Below are 23,863 nucleotides of genomic sequence, written 5' to 3' on the forward strand. Positions count from 1 at the left end.
GTCTTTATGATTGTCAATTATCTCCCTTTTTTCAAAAAACCACTAAAATATAAAAATAATTTTACTTTAGTATAGTTTCATTTTGCTTTAGTATAGTTCCATGTGTATAGTTCCATTAAAAATAATTTTGCTTTAGTATAGTTCCATTTGTTCCAATTCTCAAAAACTTTGGGTTCCCACATATTTTACAATTTTCCATTTCTTTCTTAGTAGCTTTGCTCTACTATGATGTTGATAAAAAGCGGCCCGTTGAAAAATCACTCAATTTAGCTTTGCCCTATTCAGTTACTCAAAATACTTACAACAAAACATGCAAGGTACTCTGTGTCACTTTTTTTTTCTAGATCATATTTTTATTTTTCAAAATATCCACATTAGCAAGTTTTTCATACATTTTTTGTCTGAATGCTTTATTATAATACAGGCCCCACCTTCAGGGACAGTATTTCTGAACCTCGGCTACACACTGGAATCAGCCGAAGCACGTTAAAAATGCTAAGTCCTGGACCCAACCCCCAAGATGCTGATTTTGTTGTACTGGACTGTGGTGCTGGCACCGGGATCTTTTTAAATTACCCAGGTGATTCTAATGTGCAGCCAAGGCTGAGAACCATTGCTTTTACAGTCTTGTACAGGAGACTGCTGATAATAGCAACAAACCATCAATTTATGGAGGGCTTACTTGTGCCAAGCAGCAGGCTAAGCACCTTCTGTGCATTATCTTATTTAATTCACAACAACCTTATGAAGAAAGATTCTGTTACTAACTCCTACTTTATGAATAAGGATGTGAAGATTAGAGAGATTAAGAAACTCTCCCAAGGTCCCACCACTCTTAATTGGCTGAAAGAGGACTTACACACAGCTCTGTCCAACTCCAGAAGAGGAACTCTTCATCACTGACTACCATCGGCAGAAACTATGCCATAAGCCAGATTTTTTAAAAAGGCAAGTCAGAGTGCTATTGAATAGAAGAAGTGACAGAAGAATTAGCTTTGGGGATACAAAAACACTAAAATAAGCAAGATACTGGAAATGCCCATTTTTCTCCTTAGCCTGATTGTCAGAATAAATTGTTAGCTTTCTCAAAATAGTAGTATTTGAGGAAAAGAACATTCCCAGGCAGTGTCCTGGTCTAGCTGCATACCTCTCAGTTGTCATGGACACAGGAAGGAACAATGAAATCATTATTTGACTATTATTTTTTAGTTGCTAGTCAGCATATGATTCTGTCTGTAAACTGCATCTCTGCATTCCCTACAGATCAGGGGAGCTGTCCCTCCTGGTAGTGACAGAACAACCACAAACAAAACAATCCTTCTCAGGGGAAAGCCATCTTTATCTGTCAGTATTAGTCAGTTGAGAAACAGAGCTGCAGGCAGCTGAAAAAACAGTTTGACTGTTTTAAGTTTACAGGTGGCCTTATAATGGAAATTTTTACACACTGAAATTCCTTTTTCAAGTTAAAAAAGTTTGGACAAAAAGGGACAAAATTTGGCAGTATTTTAATGCAATGCTTCTAACCAGCTTGCGAAAGCAAAATATCAAATTTTAGTGAAGGTTGGTGAACTAAGCACCCGCCTTCTGGCAAACAGACTCAGTTAACTATTACCACCCTTTCTGGGCTGAACATTCCTCATGGTTAAAATCAGATCGGCCACACTTATCACAGGGCCTGATATATAAAAGACATGTAAGAAATGTTTTCTGAATGAATTCATGGACATTGGGAAGAATTAATTTAAAAATATTTTAATAGAAGGTTGTATACACAGAAATATAATAATAATGTTAGCATGTAAATAATTGGATACCTGCTCAAAGCCCAGCCAGAAAGTATTTCCTGTGTGTGTGTGTGTGTGTGTGTGTGTGTGTGTGTGTGTGTTGTTTGCTTGGAAGAAACCAGGATGAAAAAAGAAGGCATTTGACTAATAATTACATAACCATTAGCAGCAAAGAAAACTTGGGGTTCCACAAAAGATACCTGTTGTGCTTTCCTCAACATTTGGGGCAATGAAGCAGACAAAGCCAGTTTATTTTGTAGGTTGCTCAAAACCTTCCTGATTGGCCTACCAGAACTTATTAAACTTTTTCTGGGAAAAGGCACAGTTTGGAGCCTATCCCAAACAATAAAATAGAATTAATTACATTTATCAATTTAGCTACTAGAATAAAAGTTTTCTGGAACAACATCAGGGTTTTAAAATGTCAGATTAGGAAGCTATTTATGAGAGGCAAAAAGGCATGGCGTGCTTTGGTGGGAAGCCCTGGACAGGCCCCTGAGAACACCGAACCTTGGGGTTGAGGGACTAGAAAAAAATGCAGAAACTAATGAGAATGGGTGATTACAAACTTCGGTAATAATTTTGCCTTCAATTCCTGGGAAAAGGACTAACAGATCCCTGTTAATCTATAAACCAGTAGTTGTCAATCACATGGTTGGTCTCGTTCTCACCGGCATGGGATATGGAAATAACCACATTAAAGGAAAGGTCTTTACTACTTGTATTGATTAATAATACTTGATATACTTGCTCCAAATAATACTTTGCGATTTTAAGATAGCCAAAGTTATTATGAATGATAAATACAATAAAATACCTACAAAAATATACATGCCCTTCTTTTTTTAAAAAAGTAGGTTTTGGGGGAAAGGGAGTGACCCAAGTTATTTGATAGGGTGACCACTGGAATATGAACTGAGAATCACTCCTATAGGCCCACTATGGAATACTGAAAATGAAACCTAATGACTCCATTCTGGGAATAAAAAATAAAAATTTCTGGTAAAAAATAAGATCATGTTAATGATATCCAGGTTTGAGAACATAACAAAAACTCCACCACCCCCAAATAAGGTTAGGTTTCTTGAAGATAAACAGAAAAATACAGTTTACATTGTAAATTGTAGAACAGAATTATTGTTTGCACACACATATTCATATAATATGGCACTCATCTATGACAATTTTTTTAAATGCCTGGAATAGGCCTAAATACTTTTACATTTTCCCTCTCTGTTAGTAACTAGCATTTACTGAGTGCTTACTAAGTGCTAGGCACAATGATAAACCTTTACATGTATCAACCCATCTGATCCTTCTAACAACGTCATGAAGTATTGCAATATATCCTATGGATAAACCACAGAAATGTTAAGCTGTCTGCCCAAAGTAACACATCTAGTGAATATCAAAGTTGGGATCAAATGCCAGTCAGTAAAGCATCAGAATCCCTACAGGACGTCACCTCCCTGTATCACCTCTACTGTCTTCATAAGGTAAAGTTCACTATCAAAACATGGATGCCTTTTGATGAGGTGCTCCGTTTTCTTCTTTATTGATCTCAGTTGTAACTATTTCATTGCTTAGCTCCCACGGTGTACTCAAAAGTTTGCCATCTATGTAGCCATTTTTGGAAAATGATGTAATTCCAAAACAAATATCAGAGAACAAAAATTAGGTAGATCAATGTTTTCATATATATATAAAATAATATTCATATACATATATATTTCATGAAATATATTATGTGTATATATATGATAAATGACTGGAAAAAACTACAACCAGCACAGTGGACTTTGAGCTTGGGAAAATAAGCCTACCCTCGAGCAGTTAGCAACTCAACCAATAGTCTATATATGCTTCTTATAATCATTCCTGGGAAGGCCGGTATTGGGAAGAAACAGGTCTACATCCATGCACAGTCAAGATCTAGGTTTGTAGAATCGATGGGACTTAGACTATATAGGATTAAAGTCCCTCCAAGACTGGCTCCTTCTTAGGGCAATCAGGACAGGAAAAGTAGGACCCTTTGGATTTCCTTTTTCTTCCATTGCCACTATTAGGAATAAAATGGAATAATGCATCTGGGACCCTGCACGGTTCCTGGGGTCATGTCTGAATTCGGTGACAGGTGAGCACTACCAATGACATGTATGGGGCATGGAAGAAACTGCACCAACTCCTTCAAATCACATAGAAAACAATATATGCTCTAGCATCTTGCTGAGAGGTTTAGAATTTTTAAAATTAATTAACATTCAATTTTTTAAAATTAACATTCAAGAATTAATTAACACTGGGAACCAAAATAAATTCAACATTCATTCAGTCATCTATTCATCCAACAAATGTTTATTTAGTATCTAGCCTGTGCCATTTTCTGTTTAGGGACTAGGGATATAGCCAGGTACCAAACAGACTAAGATTCTTATCCTCAGGGAGCTTATCATCAACGGATAGGAATAAGAGCATGTTTTAATATCTGTCACTATTATACATCAGGCTTTAGTTAACAATTAATATTATGCATTCTTACATTTAAATAAACATGTCATTGTTACAGGTCAATAAAATATAAAAACTAAGATTTCTTTAAAAATTTAATATATGGCTATTTTTTCAGTTCTGTAATGTTAATAAAACATACATTAGAAGTGTGACTTTCCTCATGTATGTTCAAATGAAAGAATACATAAATTTATACGAACTGCACAAATCATAACAAAAAATACAGATAGTTTTCAATGTAGAAATAGTTTTAATTTGCTAACAACCTATATATATACCAATAACCACTGTGACCCCCCCATCTACTCCAACCTTGATGCTTCCTTTATTTCAGTTCCTTGCTTCACACTTCCTCTGTGATCTTCTTCTGCTGACTATTCAACATCCATCTATCCATCCATCCATCCATCCATCCATCCATCCATCCATCCATCCGTTTATTACACAAATATGTACCAGGAACAATTGGAATGAGAACCTCTCCATTACATCTTTCCCTCAGGACGAGAGTTTCTCAGAAGTTGAAAAAGACATGAGACTCTTAATATATTAAAAAGTAAAGAAATGCCACTCTGGAAAACAGTGTGGAGGTCCCTTAAAAAGTTAAAAATTGAGCTACCCTATGACCCAGCCATTGCACTGCTGGGTATTTACCCCAAAGATACAGACGTAGTGAAGAGAAGGGCCATATGCACCTCAATGTTCATGGCAGCATTATCCACAATAGCTAAACTGTGGAAGGAGCCGAGATACCCTTCAACAGATGAATGGATTAAGAAGTTGTGGTCCATATATAATATGGAATATTACTCAGCTATCAGAAAGAACGAGTTCTCAACATTTGCTGCAACATGGACGGCACTGGAGGAGATAATGCTAAGTGAAATAAGTCAAGCAGAGAAAGACAATTATATGATTTCTCTCATCTATGGAACATAAGAACTAGGAAGATCGGTAGGGGAAGAAAGGGATAAAGAAAGGGGGGTAATCAGAAGGGGGAATGAAACATGAGAGACTATGGACTATGAGAAACAAATTGAGGGCCTCAGAGGGGAGGGGAGTGGGGGAATGGGATAGACCGGTAATGGGTAGTAAGAAGGGCACGTATTGCATGGTGCACTGGGTGTTATACGCAACTAATGAATCATCGAACTTTACATCAGAAACCAGGGATGTACTGTATGGTGACTAACATAATATAACAAAAAAACATTAAAATAAAAAAAATAAATAAAAATTTAAAAAAGTAAAGAAATGCCAACTGTTACTAAAGTGTAGCTTATTTTAAATGCCTGCAAATCACCTATTAATGCTTTCAACACATGCAATTGCAATGAGAAAGGCAATGTCTTTATGTCTAGCCTTATTTGAAAGAAATGTCAAAAGTTTAAGTTAGGAGGTCCTTTGTGAATGTGTGGCCCCATTCAAATGGCCCTGCTGGTCCTGCTGGTCCCCCTTCCCTCGTGACTCACTGCCAAGGAGAAGTTACCAGGCTGTCACTACATATGACCATCTCATTCTCACTCCCCACTCCTTAGAGCCCTTGAAACCTCCAGGGAAGCTAACTTCAGAAGGGCACAGAACCCTATATTTGGGCATAAAGGTCCTAAATGTCCCAGGGTTCAGGGCTCCTATTAGTGGTATTTCACACTCACTAGGGGTTAAAAATATTTTTTTGTGGCTCGCCCACAAATTACATAACACTGTTCTAGGGGAAACGCACCCTGATTATAAACAACTAACCTAAAATTACAGATTTTTGGAACGTGACCTACACATTCAGGCATTACACGAAACTACATTTTTTCTCATACATGGTAACAGCATTTCTTATTTTTTTCTTATATATTTGTTTTGTATGTTTTTCCTATCCATGGTAATGGTAAGTCATTTTTTCCTAATTTTAACTTAACCACAAAAAAACTTACCATCTATTTCCAACTTACGTGAATAATGAAAAATAATAGACCTCCTTTTTGAATTTATATTATAAAATATTTCCGTGTATAGTTGCTCACAAGCAGAAACTGTGCATCTTATATTGATTATATGTCAAATATTCCATTATACGAAGTAAATCACACTATTTGGCATTTCCATATACCTTATGTCAGAAAATAAAAGTTTTATTTTCAGTGCAGCTCTGAGAAACTATCACTCCTACAAGGAGCATTCCCTCTACTATCACCAAAATAAGATGCTACGAATGAGTTCAAAGCACTGGCTTCTAAAATAGAAGATATTTTCTTTGTCTCTGCCACATTTATGGCTGATCAGACAGGGGCACATAAGCAAAATATGTCTCAAAAGAATTGTATCATTTTGTGGCAAATGCAATTGGAATAAAAAATAGATTTATTGAGTAGATATATTCTAAGAACTGTGCAAGTCCTGGAGATACCTAAAAGGGGCTCGCTCTTTGCAAGACTTAAAAAACAAGAATTAAATCCAGTGTAATCTTTTAAATTAATCACACACAAAAAATCTAAAGTAATCGTGAAGAGCATCCATGTAGAGTAAAACATAATACCACATAATATGTAAGCATATCAATGAAAACATTGTAAATACAAACAATACTGGATAATGTCTATTTAAAAACCCCTATTGTATGGACAGAGGATACATTTTTAAAGTATATAATATATAAATTCAGCAAGGGTCACAGAGACACCATCATCACTGCTTTCTTTCCATATAACTTAGGAGCCAGTGTCCCTACTATTCTTTCTTTTCTTTCCCTTCTTTGCTTCGCTGTTGACCTTCTAACCTCCAGCGTATGTGTGCTCAAAAGAATAGAAGGTACAGGCCAATGCAGATCTTTACAAAAACATGAAGGAAACAGAAAAAGTCTTACCCTTCTTTGATGCTTGGTCAGGCAAACACCAGATCATATTGTTCCGTAAAAGAAAGTTGCTGATATTCTTTCCAATTCTGATATGATCACATTTCTACTTTTATCTTAAAAGAATATGAAATAAATGTTTTCTTAGCTCAACTAAAAAAGCCCCTGCTAATCAAAATAAATCACTAAAGGTTCTATAGTACTTTTTATATTAAGTATTTTCAATATTCATCTTCTTTATAATTTTGTTAAAATTTCATGTATAAATTTCTTGTTGAGAAAGAAATGAGTTTAATTTACTAATCATTTTTCTTAAAAAAATGTTTTAAAAAACATGGGCAAGTTACACTGCCATCTTGTGGTTAGGAGTTCATTTACAGTGGCAAGGACTTCTGGTATTTCCATTAATTCCACACACAGTATGTATTAAACAAAACAAAACAAAACAAAAAATCCTGTTTGGAACTTAAGAAAATACATTCTTTATACACCTCCCTCGCTTTCTTATGTTAAAGCTCATTATATTAAAACAAGAAATGGCATTTTGAGGGGCTGCCCCAGATAGATAAATAAAAAGAACTATGCATTTGGCACTCTAGATCTTGCTCACAGAAACCTGTAATTTACTATTAATGTATACACACTTTAACCCCGACAATTTAGAGAAATAAAATTATGGAATCTAGGAGTTTCGTTTCCACAAGGTAATCTCCAAGACCTAAAAGCAATGAATATGACATTTATGCTAAACTTACCAACGGTTTTTGTTTGATCCAGAACTCTAAATTCAAAAGCAAGACTACCACAGAGAAAATAAATATTATAGCAATAAAAATAGTTGTTCCCACCTCTCTTACTCATATACATAAACTTATTTTCCCATACATAGTTAAGGATAATTTAATAGAAAAATTAATTCCAAAGTCCAGTCATCTACATTTTTCAAATGTATAATTCTCTATCATCTACGCCAGGCACCTGTTTCAAATGTTTTACAATGGTAGGATCTAATTAGAAGTTAACACACTTCTACATCTAACTGTCTGCAGAAAGCTTTTCCTTTTTTTTTAAGCAAATCACCAAAATTATAGGAAGACAGTGCCATCTATAGGTCTGCACAAGGACAGAATGGTGTTCTATTCAAATGTAACTGTCCACTGCAATAGAGTAGCCAACCAAATGCACTGCCCTAGAAGGAAGCTCCAGAATAACTTTGCTCATTATTGAATCTCTGGAGTGGTACCTATAATTTTTTCCAAAGTATTTTAACTTACCTCTACAATCATTCTCCAAATAACAACAACAGCAGCAGCCATATCAACGAGAACAAAAATAATACTTCCTATAACTGTATTATTCTGATTTTGATCATCCATAAATATTGATAATTTTCAAGAAATATTAGTTCATTGGCATTTGTCCTCTCTCTTTCTCCCTCCCATCCTCTCTCTCATAATGTAAAACTTTTTGAGCTTAATTCTGCTTTAGGTGTCATTCAATTCTACTGAAAAATATGTCATTATTATTTCTCCAAAGTTATATTCCCCCCATAATAGTCCATTCTAGATTTTACAGACATTCAACTGAATTCACACTGTGTCTCACCTAAAGCTACCAGATTCGTGCAAATGAAAAAGCTCAAAACAAACTTATTTCATTCAACTTAAATTCCCTCCTTTTTCACAGCCAGGCTCACCCAGTCTACTCTGGGGTTGCTCTCACTCCAGTGAATCATTCTGGTATCTTACCTAATTGTATAAGGCTTGTTTAACAACTACCCAAGGATTGGAGCTCAACTCATTCCTAATCAATCGCCTGTAGGGAATGACAGAAAAGAGGTAGCTCTGTCAATGCTGACAGAGTCCCCTGATGGGTGATATGGAGAATTTTATACTCGTACTATGGCTGGCATTTAGAGGTCTGGCAAAAAAACAAGAAATGGCTGGTTACGCCAAAGGCAGATCTTGTTTGTTCATCAATGTGTGAGTTTCTAGAGCAACTATAATATTTAAACCAGCCTGAAGGAACAGAGGTCTTATAAAGGCAAACCTCTATGGGGTTGCTAGTCTGATTTCTCATTTTGCACACCATGAGGCAGGGTGGGGTATCGGGTAGGAGTAAAAGCTCTAAAAGCAAAGAAAATCGAGCTTGAGTTCATGTTCTGTCACTGGCCTTGAGCAAGTTACTTAATTTCTCTGTGCTTCACTTTCCTCATCCTCAAGAAATTACAAATTATTAACAATAATTTAAGCAAAGTAAGGTGCTTTAAACATAGTAATCATTCAATTAATGTGAGCACTTAAGATTTATCATACTGTTTCCTGTTTGTCTGATCTCAATTATTGACTAGATAACAAGGGAGGATCCATCTAAACCCAAACAAACACCCAGAGAAGGTCACTTGTAACTAGCTAAGTTAACAAAAAGAATGAATGAGAAAGACAATTCAAAATAGGATGAGTACAATGATACAACAAAGAGAAAATGGTATTTGATGATCTGATACTAGTTTCAAAATTTACCTCTGAAACATTACCTTTGAAAATCACTAAAAATCCACATAACTCTTGTTCCCACGTTATTTCTACTGTATAAATTAGAAATCTGAATCTGGGGGCACCTGGGTGGCTCAGTCGTTACGCGTCTGCCTTTGGCTCAGGTCATGATCCCAGGGTCCTGGGATCGAGCCCCCCATTGGGCTCCCTGCTCAGGAGGAAGCCTGCTTCTCCCTCTCCCACTTCCCCTGCTAGTGTTCCCTCTCTCGCTGTATCTCTCTGTCCAATAAATAAATAAAATCTTAAAAAAAAAAAAAAAAAGGAAAGAAAGAAAGAAAGAAAGAAAAGAAAAGAAAAGAAAAGAAAAGAAAAGAAAAGAAAAGAAAAAAGAAATCTGAATCTGTAGGACACCGAGAAGTTGGAAATATAGATTGGGGAGTTACGTGCAAATCGATAATACTGAAGCCAGAGAGCAGATGGGCTCACTCAGGGAGGTAAGAGTGTATAGAGCAGAGAACTTAGGACCCTGCAGAATGCCAATTTTTGAGGAAAGGGAACAAAGAGAAACCAGCAAAGGAAAGAGTAAAGAAGTGATTGGATGTGAAGAGGAGAGTAACAATCAACTGTAGAGATGACTTTGAAGAGAAAAATTGGTCAGAGTGTGAAATTTTACAAAGATTAGGCAAAATTAAGAATGAAAACCAGTAGTTAACAGTTTGAACAGAAAGGTAAAGACTGATATGCCAGTTATAGGAGGTTGGAAACTGAGCGAAGAACACTTCACAAAGGTTGACAATGAAAGGAAGAGAAACGTAGGACCATAGCTTGAGATATGGAACATGAATGAGATATGGAACACAATACGAAGAAAAAAAAGTGTGGGTTGAACTGTGTTCCCCCAAAAAGATATGTTCAAGTCCTAAACCCTAGTATGTGACCTTATTTAGAAATAGGGTCTTAACAGATGTAATCAAGTGAAGATGAGGTCATACCAGATTAGAGTGCGCCCTAGTCCAATGATATAAAAAGAGGGAAATTTGGACAGATAAAGAGACAGATGGGAAAAGAAAGCCATGTGATGACAGTCAAAGAACACAATGATTCTGAGCAACTACCAGAAGCTGAGAGAAGCATGGACCAAATTCCCCTTTGCTGCTTCCAGAAGGAACCAGCCCTGCCCACACTCTGATTTCAGACTTCTAACAGCCAGTACTGTATGACAATAAGTTCCTGTTATTTCAAGCCATCCAGTTTGTGGTACATTGTTCAGACAGCCCTAGCAAACTAATACAAGGGATCAAAAGATACAGATCTAATAAAATACTTAGAATGTGTATAAGCCATGATCATATCAAAGTATGGAAATAATTGGCACAAACGTAATAATTTAAAACCAAAAGGAAAAGAAATTGTTAAGAAAAATCAGTTAAAATCTAGAACAATTAAGAATCTCATAGATTGGGGCACCTGGGTGGCTCAGTCATTAAGCGTCTGCCTTTGGCTCAGGGCGTGACCCCAGGGTCCTGGGATCGAGCCCGCATCAGGCTCCCTACTCTTCTGGGAGCCTGCTTCTTCCTCCCCCACTCCTCCTGCTTGTGTTCCTTCTCTCGCTGGCTGTCTCTCTCTCTCTGTCAAATAAATAAATTTTTTAAAAAATGAAAAAAAAAAAGAATCTCATAGATGTTACTTCACCTAGTTTCATTTATTAAGATATCACCTACTTAAATCATCAAGATGTTTGAAAATGATTTGTGCACCTCTTTTCATTTTGGGGAGATGGAACAAAAGATGATATATAAATTTTAAAAATTATCATAGACCTCTCACTCAGAAGGTGGCAGACATTTTAGACCTGAAGATAATTTTTTCACTTCATTTACCAAATGATTACAATACAAGAAAATATTGCTAAAGAAAAGTAATGTTGCAAATATTCATTGTCTGATGACTTGAACCTCAGCATACTTTTCTCTCTTCAGAGAAGGACCCTAAGAATATAATCCACGGCTTAAGCTTCTGATATTTATTCATTATTACAGTCAACATACATTTCTGAGCATCTACTATGCTCTACCTAAAACACCAGGTTCTCAGCGGCTCTGAGATGTTGTAGTCAAGACTGGGAAGGGAAAGCAGCACACAGGCAAAGGAGATGAGGAAGTGCTGGTTTACAAGACATTCCTAAAATGTTCTAAAAAAGTTGATTAATGTTTTTATGTCAACCAAATCACATATGCACATATTATATTTATGCTTTTGTCTTTCACTAAAATAAATAAGTAAATAAGGATGAAATTTAGTTTGTAAATAAACATTGTAGATATTCAATATTAAAAAATAAATAAATAAAATGTCTTTCACTGAAGGACAGTAAAATAAATCCTTTGAAATATGGTTATGCAATTCATATTTTGCTCTTGCTTAAATTCATATTTTTGAGAACTAGATTTTCTTTAAGAGAGACAAGATAGAGCTACCCTATGACCCAGCAATTGCACTACTACGTATTTATCCAAAGTATACAAACATAGTGATTTGAAGGGGCACCTGCACCCCCATGCTTATAGCAGCAATGTCTACAATACCCAAACTAAGAAAGAGCCCAGATGTCTATCAACAGATGAATGAATAAAGATGTGGGGTGTGTACACACACACACACACACACACACACACACACACACACACAAACAGTGGTATATAACTCAGCCATCAAAAAGAATGAAATCTTGCCATTTGCAATGACGTGGATGGAACTAGACGGTATTATGTTAAGTGAAATAAATCAGTCAGAGAAAGACAAATACCATGATTTCACTCATATGTGGAATTTAAGAAGTAAAACAGATGAACGCAGGGGAAGGGAAGGAAAAATAAAATAAGATAAAAACAGGGAGACAAATCATAAGAGATTCTTAACTATACGAAACAAAGTGAGGGTTGCTGGAGGTGGGAGGGGGGGATGGGGTAATTGGGTGATGGGCACTTGAAGTAATACGCACTGGGTGTTGTATGCAGCTGACGAATCACCGAATTTTACCTCTGAAACTAATAATACAGTATATGTAATTAAATTGAATTTAAATAAAAATTTTAAAAAGAGACAGGACACATTTTATTTAAAATACATCTTTTAACAGTATTTTATAATTAATTTGAGCAGTAGAGTTGCTTCCTCCTATGCGGTTGAAATAAGGGGAATTTTTCCTCCCTAATTACCCAGATAATGGGTTCTAGCTTTCCTTTGATGTTCCTAAAGGCTCACCTGTTTCACTACAACCTGCTATTTATTATCAAACAATTGCATTTTTCCCAAGTTCTGAAGTTCGAAAGGTGCCATTTATCCAAATCACATGTGTGTCCCCTTTGCATCCATTCTGAAAAAGACTTTTCCTTGATCAAAATTTTAACCTTGATTACCCCCCAGTACATCACCCCTTTTATTACTTAGCCCAAATTAAAGTTCACAGGACTACTAGTATACATACCACCTGTTAAGGTACTTTTTTTAAAACTATATTTTAACTACTATGGATTAAAGCAAAAAAAGGTAAAAAAAATCTTGTAAAAATGAAGATACATAAGATACATAAGATCAGGAGTTTAAAAAATAAGATTTGAAATTATTCGGTACCATTTTAGTTACCTTTTTAGGTTGAAAGCCTTGACTCTCAGCCATCAGTATATTGTGCATTTTACCTATACTTTCAATAGTTAACTTCCCAGAGACCTATCTATGAATCCCAGGCTTCTTTCCCCCTAAAAAAGGTTTTTCGTTTCACTTTCTCATTTGACCCCTTGAAGGTGATTAATGAGACAAACTGCACAAAGTACTGGAACTGTGTCTAGTGCAAACTTGGAAAACTTGTTTCCAGAATACTTTGACTACACAATTTGACTAAAATATCTCCAGGCAGACACACAAAATAAAACCTGTAATTGGAGATGTGATGGGGATGTGTGCCTACAAGATATAAGAAACTAGGGTGGGGCTGGAGAGGAGCCTGAAAATTTTGGGAAATAAATCAGTGTCCTGCATGAATGGTGATCATGTAAGAGATATAAGGAGGGAAAATGCTGTAGGAAGTTCTCTGAGTGGCACTGGCAGACTTCTGGGAATATGAGTATGAGATTCTGGGAGACAGGAGGAGGAGGGTCTTAGAGACACCACTGTGCAAGGGAATTCGGTGTGGACAAGGCCTAGGCATACCCTCAGGAGGGACCCTGACAGGCTCTGGTGAGAGTAGGGTCTCTCCGGGACCCAAGACGACTTGCCAGAGGCCCTGGAAAACTCTGAAGTTAGAGGCAAAAGCCCAATGAGAACTTGGGGAGAATACCCATCTGAGTGAGCCTAAAAGGCTTCTATATGACATGGGAAATAAGAACCCTGTGAGCTTCGGAAACACATGGAAGAACCCAAACTGGTTATTAAGGAGAATGGGAGGGTCTGAGGTAAAGCTAAGTTCCTGTCTCCAAGGAAGAGATGTGCATAGAAGGGAAACTTCCTGGAGCCCTACTGGTGAGAAGACAAGGTAATGATGTGAAATACTGAGGCTTAAGGGACCTTGGGAACTCCAGCAAGTTTGGGGGGAATCATGTCAGTATTGTTGTCAGGTTGCTACCAACCCCCTTGGTCATTGTGAGAAATAGAAAAAGATGTCCCAGAACCATATGATCCTCTCAATAGATGCAGGAAAAGCATTTGGCAAAGTACAGCATCCTTTCCTGATTAAAACTCTCCACAGTGTAGGGATAGTGGGAACATACCTCCATATCATAAAAGCCATATATGAAAAGCCCATAGCAAATATCATTCTCAATGGGGAAAAACTGAGAGCTTTTCCCCTAAGGTCAGGAACATGGCAGGGATGTCCACTATCACCACTGATGTTCAACACAGTACTAGAAGTCCTAAGCTCAGCAATCAGACAACAACAAAAAATAAATAAAAGACATCCGAATTGGCAAAGAAGTCAAATTCTCATTCTTCACAGATGACATGATACTCTATGAGGAAACCCAAAAGACTCCACCCCAAAATTGCTAGAACTCATATAGGAATTCAGTAAAGTGGCAGGATATAAAATCAATGCACAGAAATCAGTTGCATTTCTATACACTAACAATGAGACAGAAGAAAGAGAAATTAAGGAATCGATCCCATTTACAATTATGCCAAAACCCATAAGATATCTAGGAGTAGACCTAACCAAAGAGGCAAGGGATCTTTACTCAGAAAACTACAGAACACTCATGAAAAAAATTGAGGAAGACACAAAGAAATGGAAAACAAACAAACAACAAAACCATGCTCATGGATTGGAAGAACAAATATTGTTAAAATGTCTATGCTACCTAGAGCAATCTATACATTCAATGCAATCCCTATCAAAATACCATCAACTTTTTTCACAGAGGTGGAAAAATCCTAAAATTTTTATGGAACCAGAAAAGACACCAAAGCCAGAGGAATGTTGAAAAAGAACACCAAAGCTGGAGACATCACAATTCTGGACTTCAAGCTGTATTACAAAGCTGTAATCATCAAGAGAGTATGGTACTGGCACAAACACAGACACAAAGATCAATGGAACAGAACAAAGAACCCAGAAATGGACCCTCAACTCTTTAGTCAACTAATCTTTGACAAAGCAGGAAAGAATATCCAATGGAAAAAAGACAGTCTCTTCAACAAATGGTGTTGGGAAAATTGGGCAGGTACATGCAGAAGAATGAAACTGGACCATTTCCTTACACTATACACAAAAATAGACTCAAAATGAATGAAGGACATAAATGTGAGACAGGAATCCATCAAAATCCTAGAGAACACAGGCAGCAACCTCTGTGACTTTGGCCGCAGCAACTTCTTGCTAGACATGTCTCCAAAGGCAAGGGAAACAAAGACAAAAATGAACTATTGGGACTTCATCAAGATAAAAAGCTTTTGCACAGCAAAGGAAACAGTTGACAAAACCAAAAGACAACCAATAGAATGGGAGAAGGTATTTGCAAATGTCTTATCAGATAAAGGGCTAGTATCCGAACTCTATAAAGAACTGATCAAACTCAACACCCAAAAAATAAATAATCCAATCAAGAAATGGGCAGAAGACATGAACAGACATTTCTCCAAAAAAGACCTACAAATGGCCAGCAGACACATGAAAAAACGCTCAACATCACTCGGCATCAGAGAAATACAAATTAAAATCACAATGAGACACCCCCTCAAACTGATCAGAATGGCTAAAACTTACAAATCAGGAAACCACAGAGACTGGCGAAGATATGGAGAAAGGGAAACTCTCTTACACTGCTAGTGGGAATGCAAGCTGGTACAACCACTCTGGAAAACAGATGGAGGTTCCTCAGAAAGTTGGAAATAGAGCTACCCTATGACCCAGCAATTGCACTACTGGGTATTTACCCCAAAGATACAAATGTAGTGATCTGAAGGGGCACCTGCACCTCAATGTTTATAGCAGCAATCTCCACAATAGCCAGACTATGGAAAGAGCCCAGATGTCCACTGGCAGATGAATGGATAAAGAAGATGTGGTTTATATAGGAATATTACGCAGCCATCAAAAAATGAAATCTTGCCATTTGCAACGACTTGAATGGAACGTCGTTGGGTATTATGCTAAGCAAAATAAGTCAATCAGAGAAAGACAATTATCATATGATCTCACTGATATATGGAATTTAAGAAACAAAACAGAGGATCATAGAGGTAGGGAGGGAAAAATAAAACTGATGAAAACGGAGACAAATCATAAGAGACTCTTAATCTTAGGAAACAAACTGAGGGTTGCTGGAGGGGAGGGTTGTTGGAGGGTGGGGGGATGGGGTAACTAGGTGATGGACATTAAGGAGGGCAGGTGATGTAATGAGCACTGGGTGGTACATAAGACTGATGATTCACAGACCTACACCTCTGAAACTATTATATGTTAATCAAATTTAAATTAAAAAATAAGTAAATTTAAAAAAAGAAAAGAAAAAGGTGTCCTTACTCCCCCAGATGGATACATCTCTACTCTAGGATACATGGATTATGAATCATCATGGGCTAGATTTCAGCTCCCACTTGCTCCAGTGGCCAGAGCCCTTTTTCAGTATACAATGTGCCCAACTGCACATTTAGACTCCAGATGGATTGAGAATTTTCTTTTGGCTAAAAGCTAATCTTGCACCCATGTATATGAAAATATTTAGAAAGAGAAACACGCTATTTAGCAGAAAGTCTGTAAGAATTGTATTTGTAGATAAAAGATCTCTTTTAAGGGATGTAAACTCACAAGAAATATGGAAATCGTAAGGGATAGTAGACTTAATTTGATCTCCCCAAATTCTAAAAATGTCTCACAATGGAAACAATACCCTCCTTGTCCCTCTCCTACCCTGATTTCCTACAGAAATGGTTGCATGCTAGTGCAACCATAGGCAAATTAATTAGGCCCTCTGTGCATCAGTCTTCATCCTGGAGTTGTGAAGAGGATTAAACATGTTGATACATGTAAAGCTTAGAACTGAGTTTACCATTTAGTATTTATTCAATAAATGTTAGTTATTTTGATTATTTGTGCCATTCACATGTTAATGAGAATGTTAAGCTGGATGAGGCTGTAGAGGCTATCTGGGAAACCTTCATGCAGAAAACAGTTTTCAAGCTTGGCCTTGGAAAATAGGTAGGATTTCAATAGGTAGAGAAAATAAGAGGAGGACATTCCAGGCATCGTGAATACAAGTGCAAAGGTACAGGTAACATTCACGTACGGCAAACAGATCTATTTAGCAGAAACTGAGTGGCATGTGTAGGAGAGGAGTGGAAAATAAGACTGACAGCTAAACTGGGAGCATATAATAAAGTGTGCAGAATGCATTCTTCTCTCTCTGGTCAGCAATGAAAACCAAGAATGTTTTAACTTGTAATCCTCTGCCAATCTGGTTCCCCTCTATAAATTATAATCTCTTTTCCTCAAAGGTCTTCTAACGCAGTGCTTCTAAAACTGGAAAGTGCAGATGAAAGACTTGGAGTCCTTCCTATAATGCAGATTCTGATATGGCAGATCTGGAGTGATGCCTGAGAGCCTACATTTTAAACAAGCTTCCAGGTGCTACCATGTGCCTGAGGCTGCTCATCCACAGATCACATGTTGAGCACCAAGGGTGTACTCCAATGGCCTCTTGTCATTCTCATCCTTACCCCTCCTGCAGTGTTTGGATTTGTTGATCTTCCTGAAGTTCTCATCATTGTTTTATATTCTTTCACGTGAATCTTAGATGATTAGTTGAAGCTGAAAATACAGACTAGAAGCCTGCTCTGTAAAACTTCAATTCATATGGACTTGCCTTGAGCATAGCTTTCATCATATAAAACAAAGTTGCCATTGGTAACAATAACTTTATATATTAGGTATAGCTACAAGCTCAAGGCCAGTCTTTAGATGTATACTGTCTAAGCAACTGTCAGCGCATCAATCTCTTTGGTCTTTCAAATACAAACATCGCAAACCATCTTTTAATGAAAGACAGACATATATTGTTATGAAAGTCATCTATTGCCCATCTCATGATGTGTCTGGCTTCTCTGGAAAATAAATCTCCCCTGAAATCCCCATGCCCACTGCTGCCCCACATATCCACATGGGCAGTGGCTACAACTGACTGGTGCAGAGGTGGGCCCCTGTCCAAAATTGGGTTATCTTGAGTCTTTCCCATGATTTTACACAAGAACTGAAAAAAAAAATCAAGTCAGTCTCTCACTGTCTCTACAGAAGTCAAGAGCATGTAAATTCAAGGGCTGTTAGGAACCACACTCTGTCATGTAGATGGAAGAGCAAAAAACAGCAGTCAGTTGTAAGGAAAAAAAACTGATGAAGGCACCAGGACGGCACAGGGAAATAGCTCCCCAGCCTGGCATGTTGACAACCTTGTACATCTCCATATAACCCTATAGGCAGGGCTAGGCCACAGTCTGACCTGAGTCTTGGCAGAATGCCCTGTGACTTCCTCTGCCCCAAGGGAAGATAAGCAGAGTGGTGAGGAAGAGCTGAGAAGCGGTTTCTCCTGTTATGTTATGGAAGACTGCCGTAAGGCCATTTCTCATCTATCTCCCTAGTTTCAGTTGAACACAAGATTTTTCACCTCACTTCCATTTAGGAAAAGCTGCAGCCTTCAGTGTAAGTGGATAAGACTGTTTGACTGTGGTTCTGAGGCACCTCCTCAACAGCAAAGTGACCCACCACTCATAACGCGTATCATCTGGCCTCTCTAGTTTGGTGTCATCCATGGAATAAGGGACACAGGGAACTGACACCATAATGACTTGCTTTTCCTGTCTTTATAAGTAATAGCTGTCTGAATCCATTTGGGTATGGCAAGCCGTCCTAACAACTCTATTAGTATTACCTGTGACCCTATGGTTCACCACCACCCTGCTGCCTTGGAAATGCTTTAACCATTTGACAAAGTGAGAAAGGGTACGAGATGGCAAGAGTTCACTTCCTGAGCTCCCCTCAGTGTTCTAGCTCCTGATTCCAGTCTCTTCCAGGAATGCATCAAGACCTTGAACTCCATGAGATACCCTGGTTATTTCTCCAATAAACATCCCCAGCTTTTTTTTTCCCCCTTAAGAAAGCCAGAATGTATTTTTAACCTTTACCCTCAAAAGGTCATATAATACACACACAGAGGTGTTGTATTTGATAACATTATCAGTAATGAGAGCTCCAGCACTAGAGATTCAAATGCATTTTCTATATTTATTAAAATTCTACCTCTCTTGTATATTAGTTTCTTTTTGCCCCTGGACCTGTATATGTAATATGATTAGTCTGCATTTATTAAAGTCCAATATAAAATCCTATGAAAATGTTATTGCCCAAGTAGAATCATCATACTATGATGAAAGTATAAATTATTCTCATCATTTATCAACAATTCCATAGTACTAAATACATAAATCAACTACACTGTTTAATTTACCTTAGAAATGTACTAATCTTCATTCAGATTAGTTACAACTGTAAGAACATGATAGAATCACACATTATATCTGTGCCAAATATTTATCATCCAACAAAACAGTGTAAGTAGGATTACAGTTTGATCTACTCTTAACATCCCTTGAATTTAGCTGTGTCTAGTATAGAGTATGATCGCCTAAGCCAAATACAGATGCTTCTGAATCATTAGTCATAGGTTAGGATGTTCATCAATCACCCTTATTCTACTATTGGGACAGCTAAGTTTTCTTTGATCAGGGTCATGGACTCTGAATCAACTGAGCCAGGGACAGCTGACAGAGTCTTGGACATTGTGAAACTAGCCAAAATGGTGAGTAAACTGGTGAAAATTCATCATCACTACAGGGAAACAACTAAAAAAGCAGACAGTGGGACCTCTAACGTCATAATTATGGATGGACAAAGCACAATCACATATAAGAGATGAATGTCTTGGTTGCCATGTTAACGAAATATCATCTTTGGGAAAGTGTACAGACTGTAATTGATACATTTGGCTGCGTGTGGTACTCCTGAGATGCAAGTGGTTCATGACATAATGATAACTAGTCATAATTTATAATAGGCCTTTATAAAAAGTCCAAGTTTGAAAATAAATTTGACTAGTCGATGTTAAACATTGGCCATCTAGTCACTCTCTTTACATGATTTACTAGAGTTGCCACAGTGTAACTTATTAAGAGACTACCTACATTTAGAAAAATATTTTATGGTGATGAGTGAATTACAGTAATTATACATTTATAATAAAAATGCATCACAGTTATGAAAAATTACATTTTCAATCAACTCATAATTTGTTTTAAAATATCTTTAACACACATTCACACAACATAATCTCACGGGTTACTAACTTTCTCTAGCCACACTTAGTAACTGTTTCCACGAACAAATTTTTTCTGTTTTTTTCCCCACAGCATAACTCTCCATAAACTAACGTGAGCCAATTATACCAAAGGTGTTGATATGTGTTAACATACGCATTTAATTTTAATATGCCTATTTAAGGCACGAATAGCCCCAAGGAAGCACAGTCTGCATCGAGAAGAGCTGAGGTGTGTACTTGAATGAGCGAGGCAGGAGTTACGTAAGACCTGAATTACCCAGAAGAAGACTACAACTGAGAGCAAAACTAAGTCTGACAGAAACCGGATCCTCTCAAGCAAAGCAGCCCGCTCCGCATAAAGGCCTCCTCCAAGTTGCAGGCCTTGGGGCTGCCCCGCTCGCTTTCCAGGCTAGGGCACGGGAGGCGGGGCGCGCGAGAGCGGCGGCGCCGGGGACTTGCCCTCGGGCACCCGGCGTCCGCCGTCCGCTCCCGGCCTCCTTTGCTCTCCCGTTCGGCGGGCTCGGGCGCTGCGCCCGCGGCGCGGAATTCAGGGGAGAAACTTCGGTAGGGAGACTCGTCTGAGGAAAGTTTTCGGGACACGCGAAGGAAAAAGCAACTGGCCCGCGGCGGGGCGGGGCGACCTTACCAGCGGAACCACCGGCCAGGATCTGGCGAGAAGCCTCTTTCACGAAGCCGGCGTCGGGCTTGGCGGACATCTTCGCAAAGCCGGGACGACCGAATGGGCCGCGATGAGTGGGCGAGCTCGCCGGCCTCGCTGCCGGGCCTGTAGAAATTCCTCTGATCGAGAGAGCCGGCGCTGAGTAGGTCCTTGCGCGGAGTGGCTCCCCGTGAGGCGGCAATCCGGCGACCGCTCGGAGGCAGCGGCTCAGGGCGCAGACTCGCGGCGTGCTCTCCGGTGGGTCCGAACCTGCCCGCTGCACCCCTTCGGGGGCTCACTGTCGCCCCTGCCAGGCCCCGTGGGCTCCAAGAAGGACCCCGGCGGAAAGAAGACTCGCGGATGCGTTTGGGTTGGCGGCCCGCGGTGGGTCGGCTTTGGTCTCCTAGATTGGCGCCCACGCGCTTCCCTATCAGGAGCCTCCTGCAGTTAGTCAAGCGGGACGCGCTGCCTCTGATAACGCTGGCCCAGAAGGGAGCCCGGCTGCGGCGCGGCTGGGCCGACCCTTGCCCTCCGGGCAAGCCAGCGCTCCGCGAGGTTCTGAAGGACCGACAGGTGAACGCGTCCTTTGCGGTTAGCTGTGCGCCGGTTGTGGGTTAGAGAGACCAACTCAGAGCAAATCCAATTTGCAATTATCGCACAATTAAGTGAATGTAGTTCTTTACAAAGAAATGGTTCTGGCTTAAGGGAGCTTATCACACCTCAGAAACTTGAGTTTTGTTTACTGAAAGACCAAAATAAAGAAGAGGCCTTGTTACAAAGAAGTCTCTTCAGTACTCCACGTCAGTGTTGCTCCAAGTATGAGCTTAAGATCCAGCAACAAGCGTAATGTGAGGGTTTGTAAGAAAGGCAAATTCATGGCCCCACCCCTACCGACTGAATCAGAATCTCTGGATATAGGGCTCAGAAACCTGTGTTAATTTAGTAAGTTCTCCAATGCTTGTTAAGAACGTTAAGTTTTGTCAACCACAGAGCTAAATAATCAAGGAATATTAAGGAGCTATCAGTGTATTCTTTCTATAAAAACATTTCATTTTTTGTACCAGCCCTTTAGGATATTTGGCAAAACGTATTAATTTATACAATTTTTAAGCCGCAAGTTACAAATGCCATGTAGAAGAGACACAATATTATGAAATTTTAGAAAAATATTTGCCACACCCCTAACGGGTAGGAAATGATATCAGTACAAGGTTGAATGAGAGGATTTGGAGCCCCTATTGTCATATTATTTCTTAAACATTGTATTTAATACTAAATACATTCAGTTTGAACCACATAGAATTGCCAGTTTTGAAAACCAAAAACAGTTGAATATCAGGAATGTAATATGGTTAAAACTTAATATATATGCTTTCCAATTAAATGTGCAAAATATAATAATTAGTTTCCTATTTTGTTTTTATTTCTGAGGCTGAGCTATTAAAAGCTGTTAATAATGATATCTGATGGGCAAAATTGTTGAAAGTAAGGAATTGAGTAGACTTGCTGCTTATGGATCAGATAGGCAAAAATAAATTTTCTCATATTTGATTAAATATTTGACTGAAATTACTAAGTTTGAAATGTTTACCAAGAAATAGTTTTCAGAAATTTTTGCTGTTTAGCTAAAGTAAAAGCTTTTGAGGAATGTTTCAGTCTTTTACTAATTAAATTTGAGGTCTTGAGTGCAATACAGAATCATTTATTCAACAAATTATATATCTATTATATACTGAGCACTAAAATTAGAATTTCAGAGCTCATAGAAAACATTTCCCTCATATTCCAATGAGGAAACTGAGTTTCCCAGGATCATGCCATGAATTAATAATATTGCTGGGATTTGATTCCAGATTCCCTCTTCTAACTGCAACGGGATTGTGGATTTAAATCTTAGCCACAGGCCAAACTACATTCTGTCACACAGAAACCTAAAATAATTAAATGCCCCCCCCCCATTAATTTCATTTATTCATATATATAAGTGGAGAATTTTTTAAGGTTAAAAAAAGTGTCACAACTATTGAACCTCAAGGCATACACTGAACCAAATTCTACATTCATTCCTTGAAAGCTTCCCTATGTGCTGGCAATGTAACACTTAAAATCCCTGGCAGAGCATATCATCTAATGGAAGAAATCCCACCATATTGCAATATAAGTGAAATTTTGTCTTCCCTAGATTATTTCAGGAAATACAATCATATTCCCAGGTCAAGATTTAAAAATAGCCTTTTTTTGTTCAGTCAGATCAGTGTAAAGATAGACTTTTAACCAATTCTATGAGTACCTTAGTCTCTGAATATCTTATCCTGAGGAGGTGAGTGCAAATTGGTGGCCTCACTAAGACGTCAGTCTCTCAACACCTGTAAATTCAGTGAGAAGACTCTCCTAGACATAGTACCAAATATCAGTAAAAAATTGCTACCAATTTTTAATCTCTTTGGGCTAGCACCGATTTTTTTTGGAGTTAAAAAAAAGCAAAGCCTGATATCACAAATAATATAGTCCTATACCTCGAGAATAGTTGAGGATATAGGGTCTAGGTATAAGAATATTCTGAAGCTTGGGAGTCAGCCAGTATCGATCCAGAGTCGACAAATACCCACTGTGCTGAGAGCTCTGATTATGGGATGTATCTTTTATCTGCAGCCGAATTTGCCTGTGACCAGTTTTGGAATGCTGCAAGGTTTAGCACTGAGAGAAAAAAA

General features: G+C 38.2%; 1 protein-coding gene across 4 annotated transcripts in view; it reads right to left on the reverse strand.

Annotated features, from left to right (window-relative positions):
* Positions 1 to 21,357, reverse strand: part of SLC25A21 (solute carrier family 25 member 21) — a 472,035-nt gene extending 450,678 nt beyond the window's left edge. For 3 of the 4 annotated variants that reach the window (XM_045799826.2, XM_087859066.1, XM_087859067.1), the window contains exon 1: positions 21,141 to 21,357. In XM_045799826.2, the coding sequence (XP_045655782.1) occupies positions 21,141 to 21,210 (70 nt within the window). In that variant the 5' untranslated portion in view covers positions 21,211 to 21,357. Of the gene's footprint in view, positions 1 to 7,152; positions 7,257 to 21,140 lie in introns of all 4 variants that reach the window. The other variant, XM_045799836.2, reaches the window with a different exon arrangement.
* Positions 21,358 to 23,863: the final 2,506 nt, after the last annotated feature.

The sequence above is a fragment of the Ursus americanus genome, chromosome 35 (assembly GCF_024610735.1).
Source record: "Ursus americanus isolate L20-20 chromosome 35, mUrsAme1.1.p, whole genome shotgun sequence".
Classification (NCBI taxonomy): Eukaryota; Metazoa; Chordata; class Mammalia; order Carnivora; family Ursidae; genus Ursus; species Ursus americanus.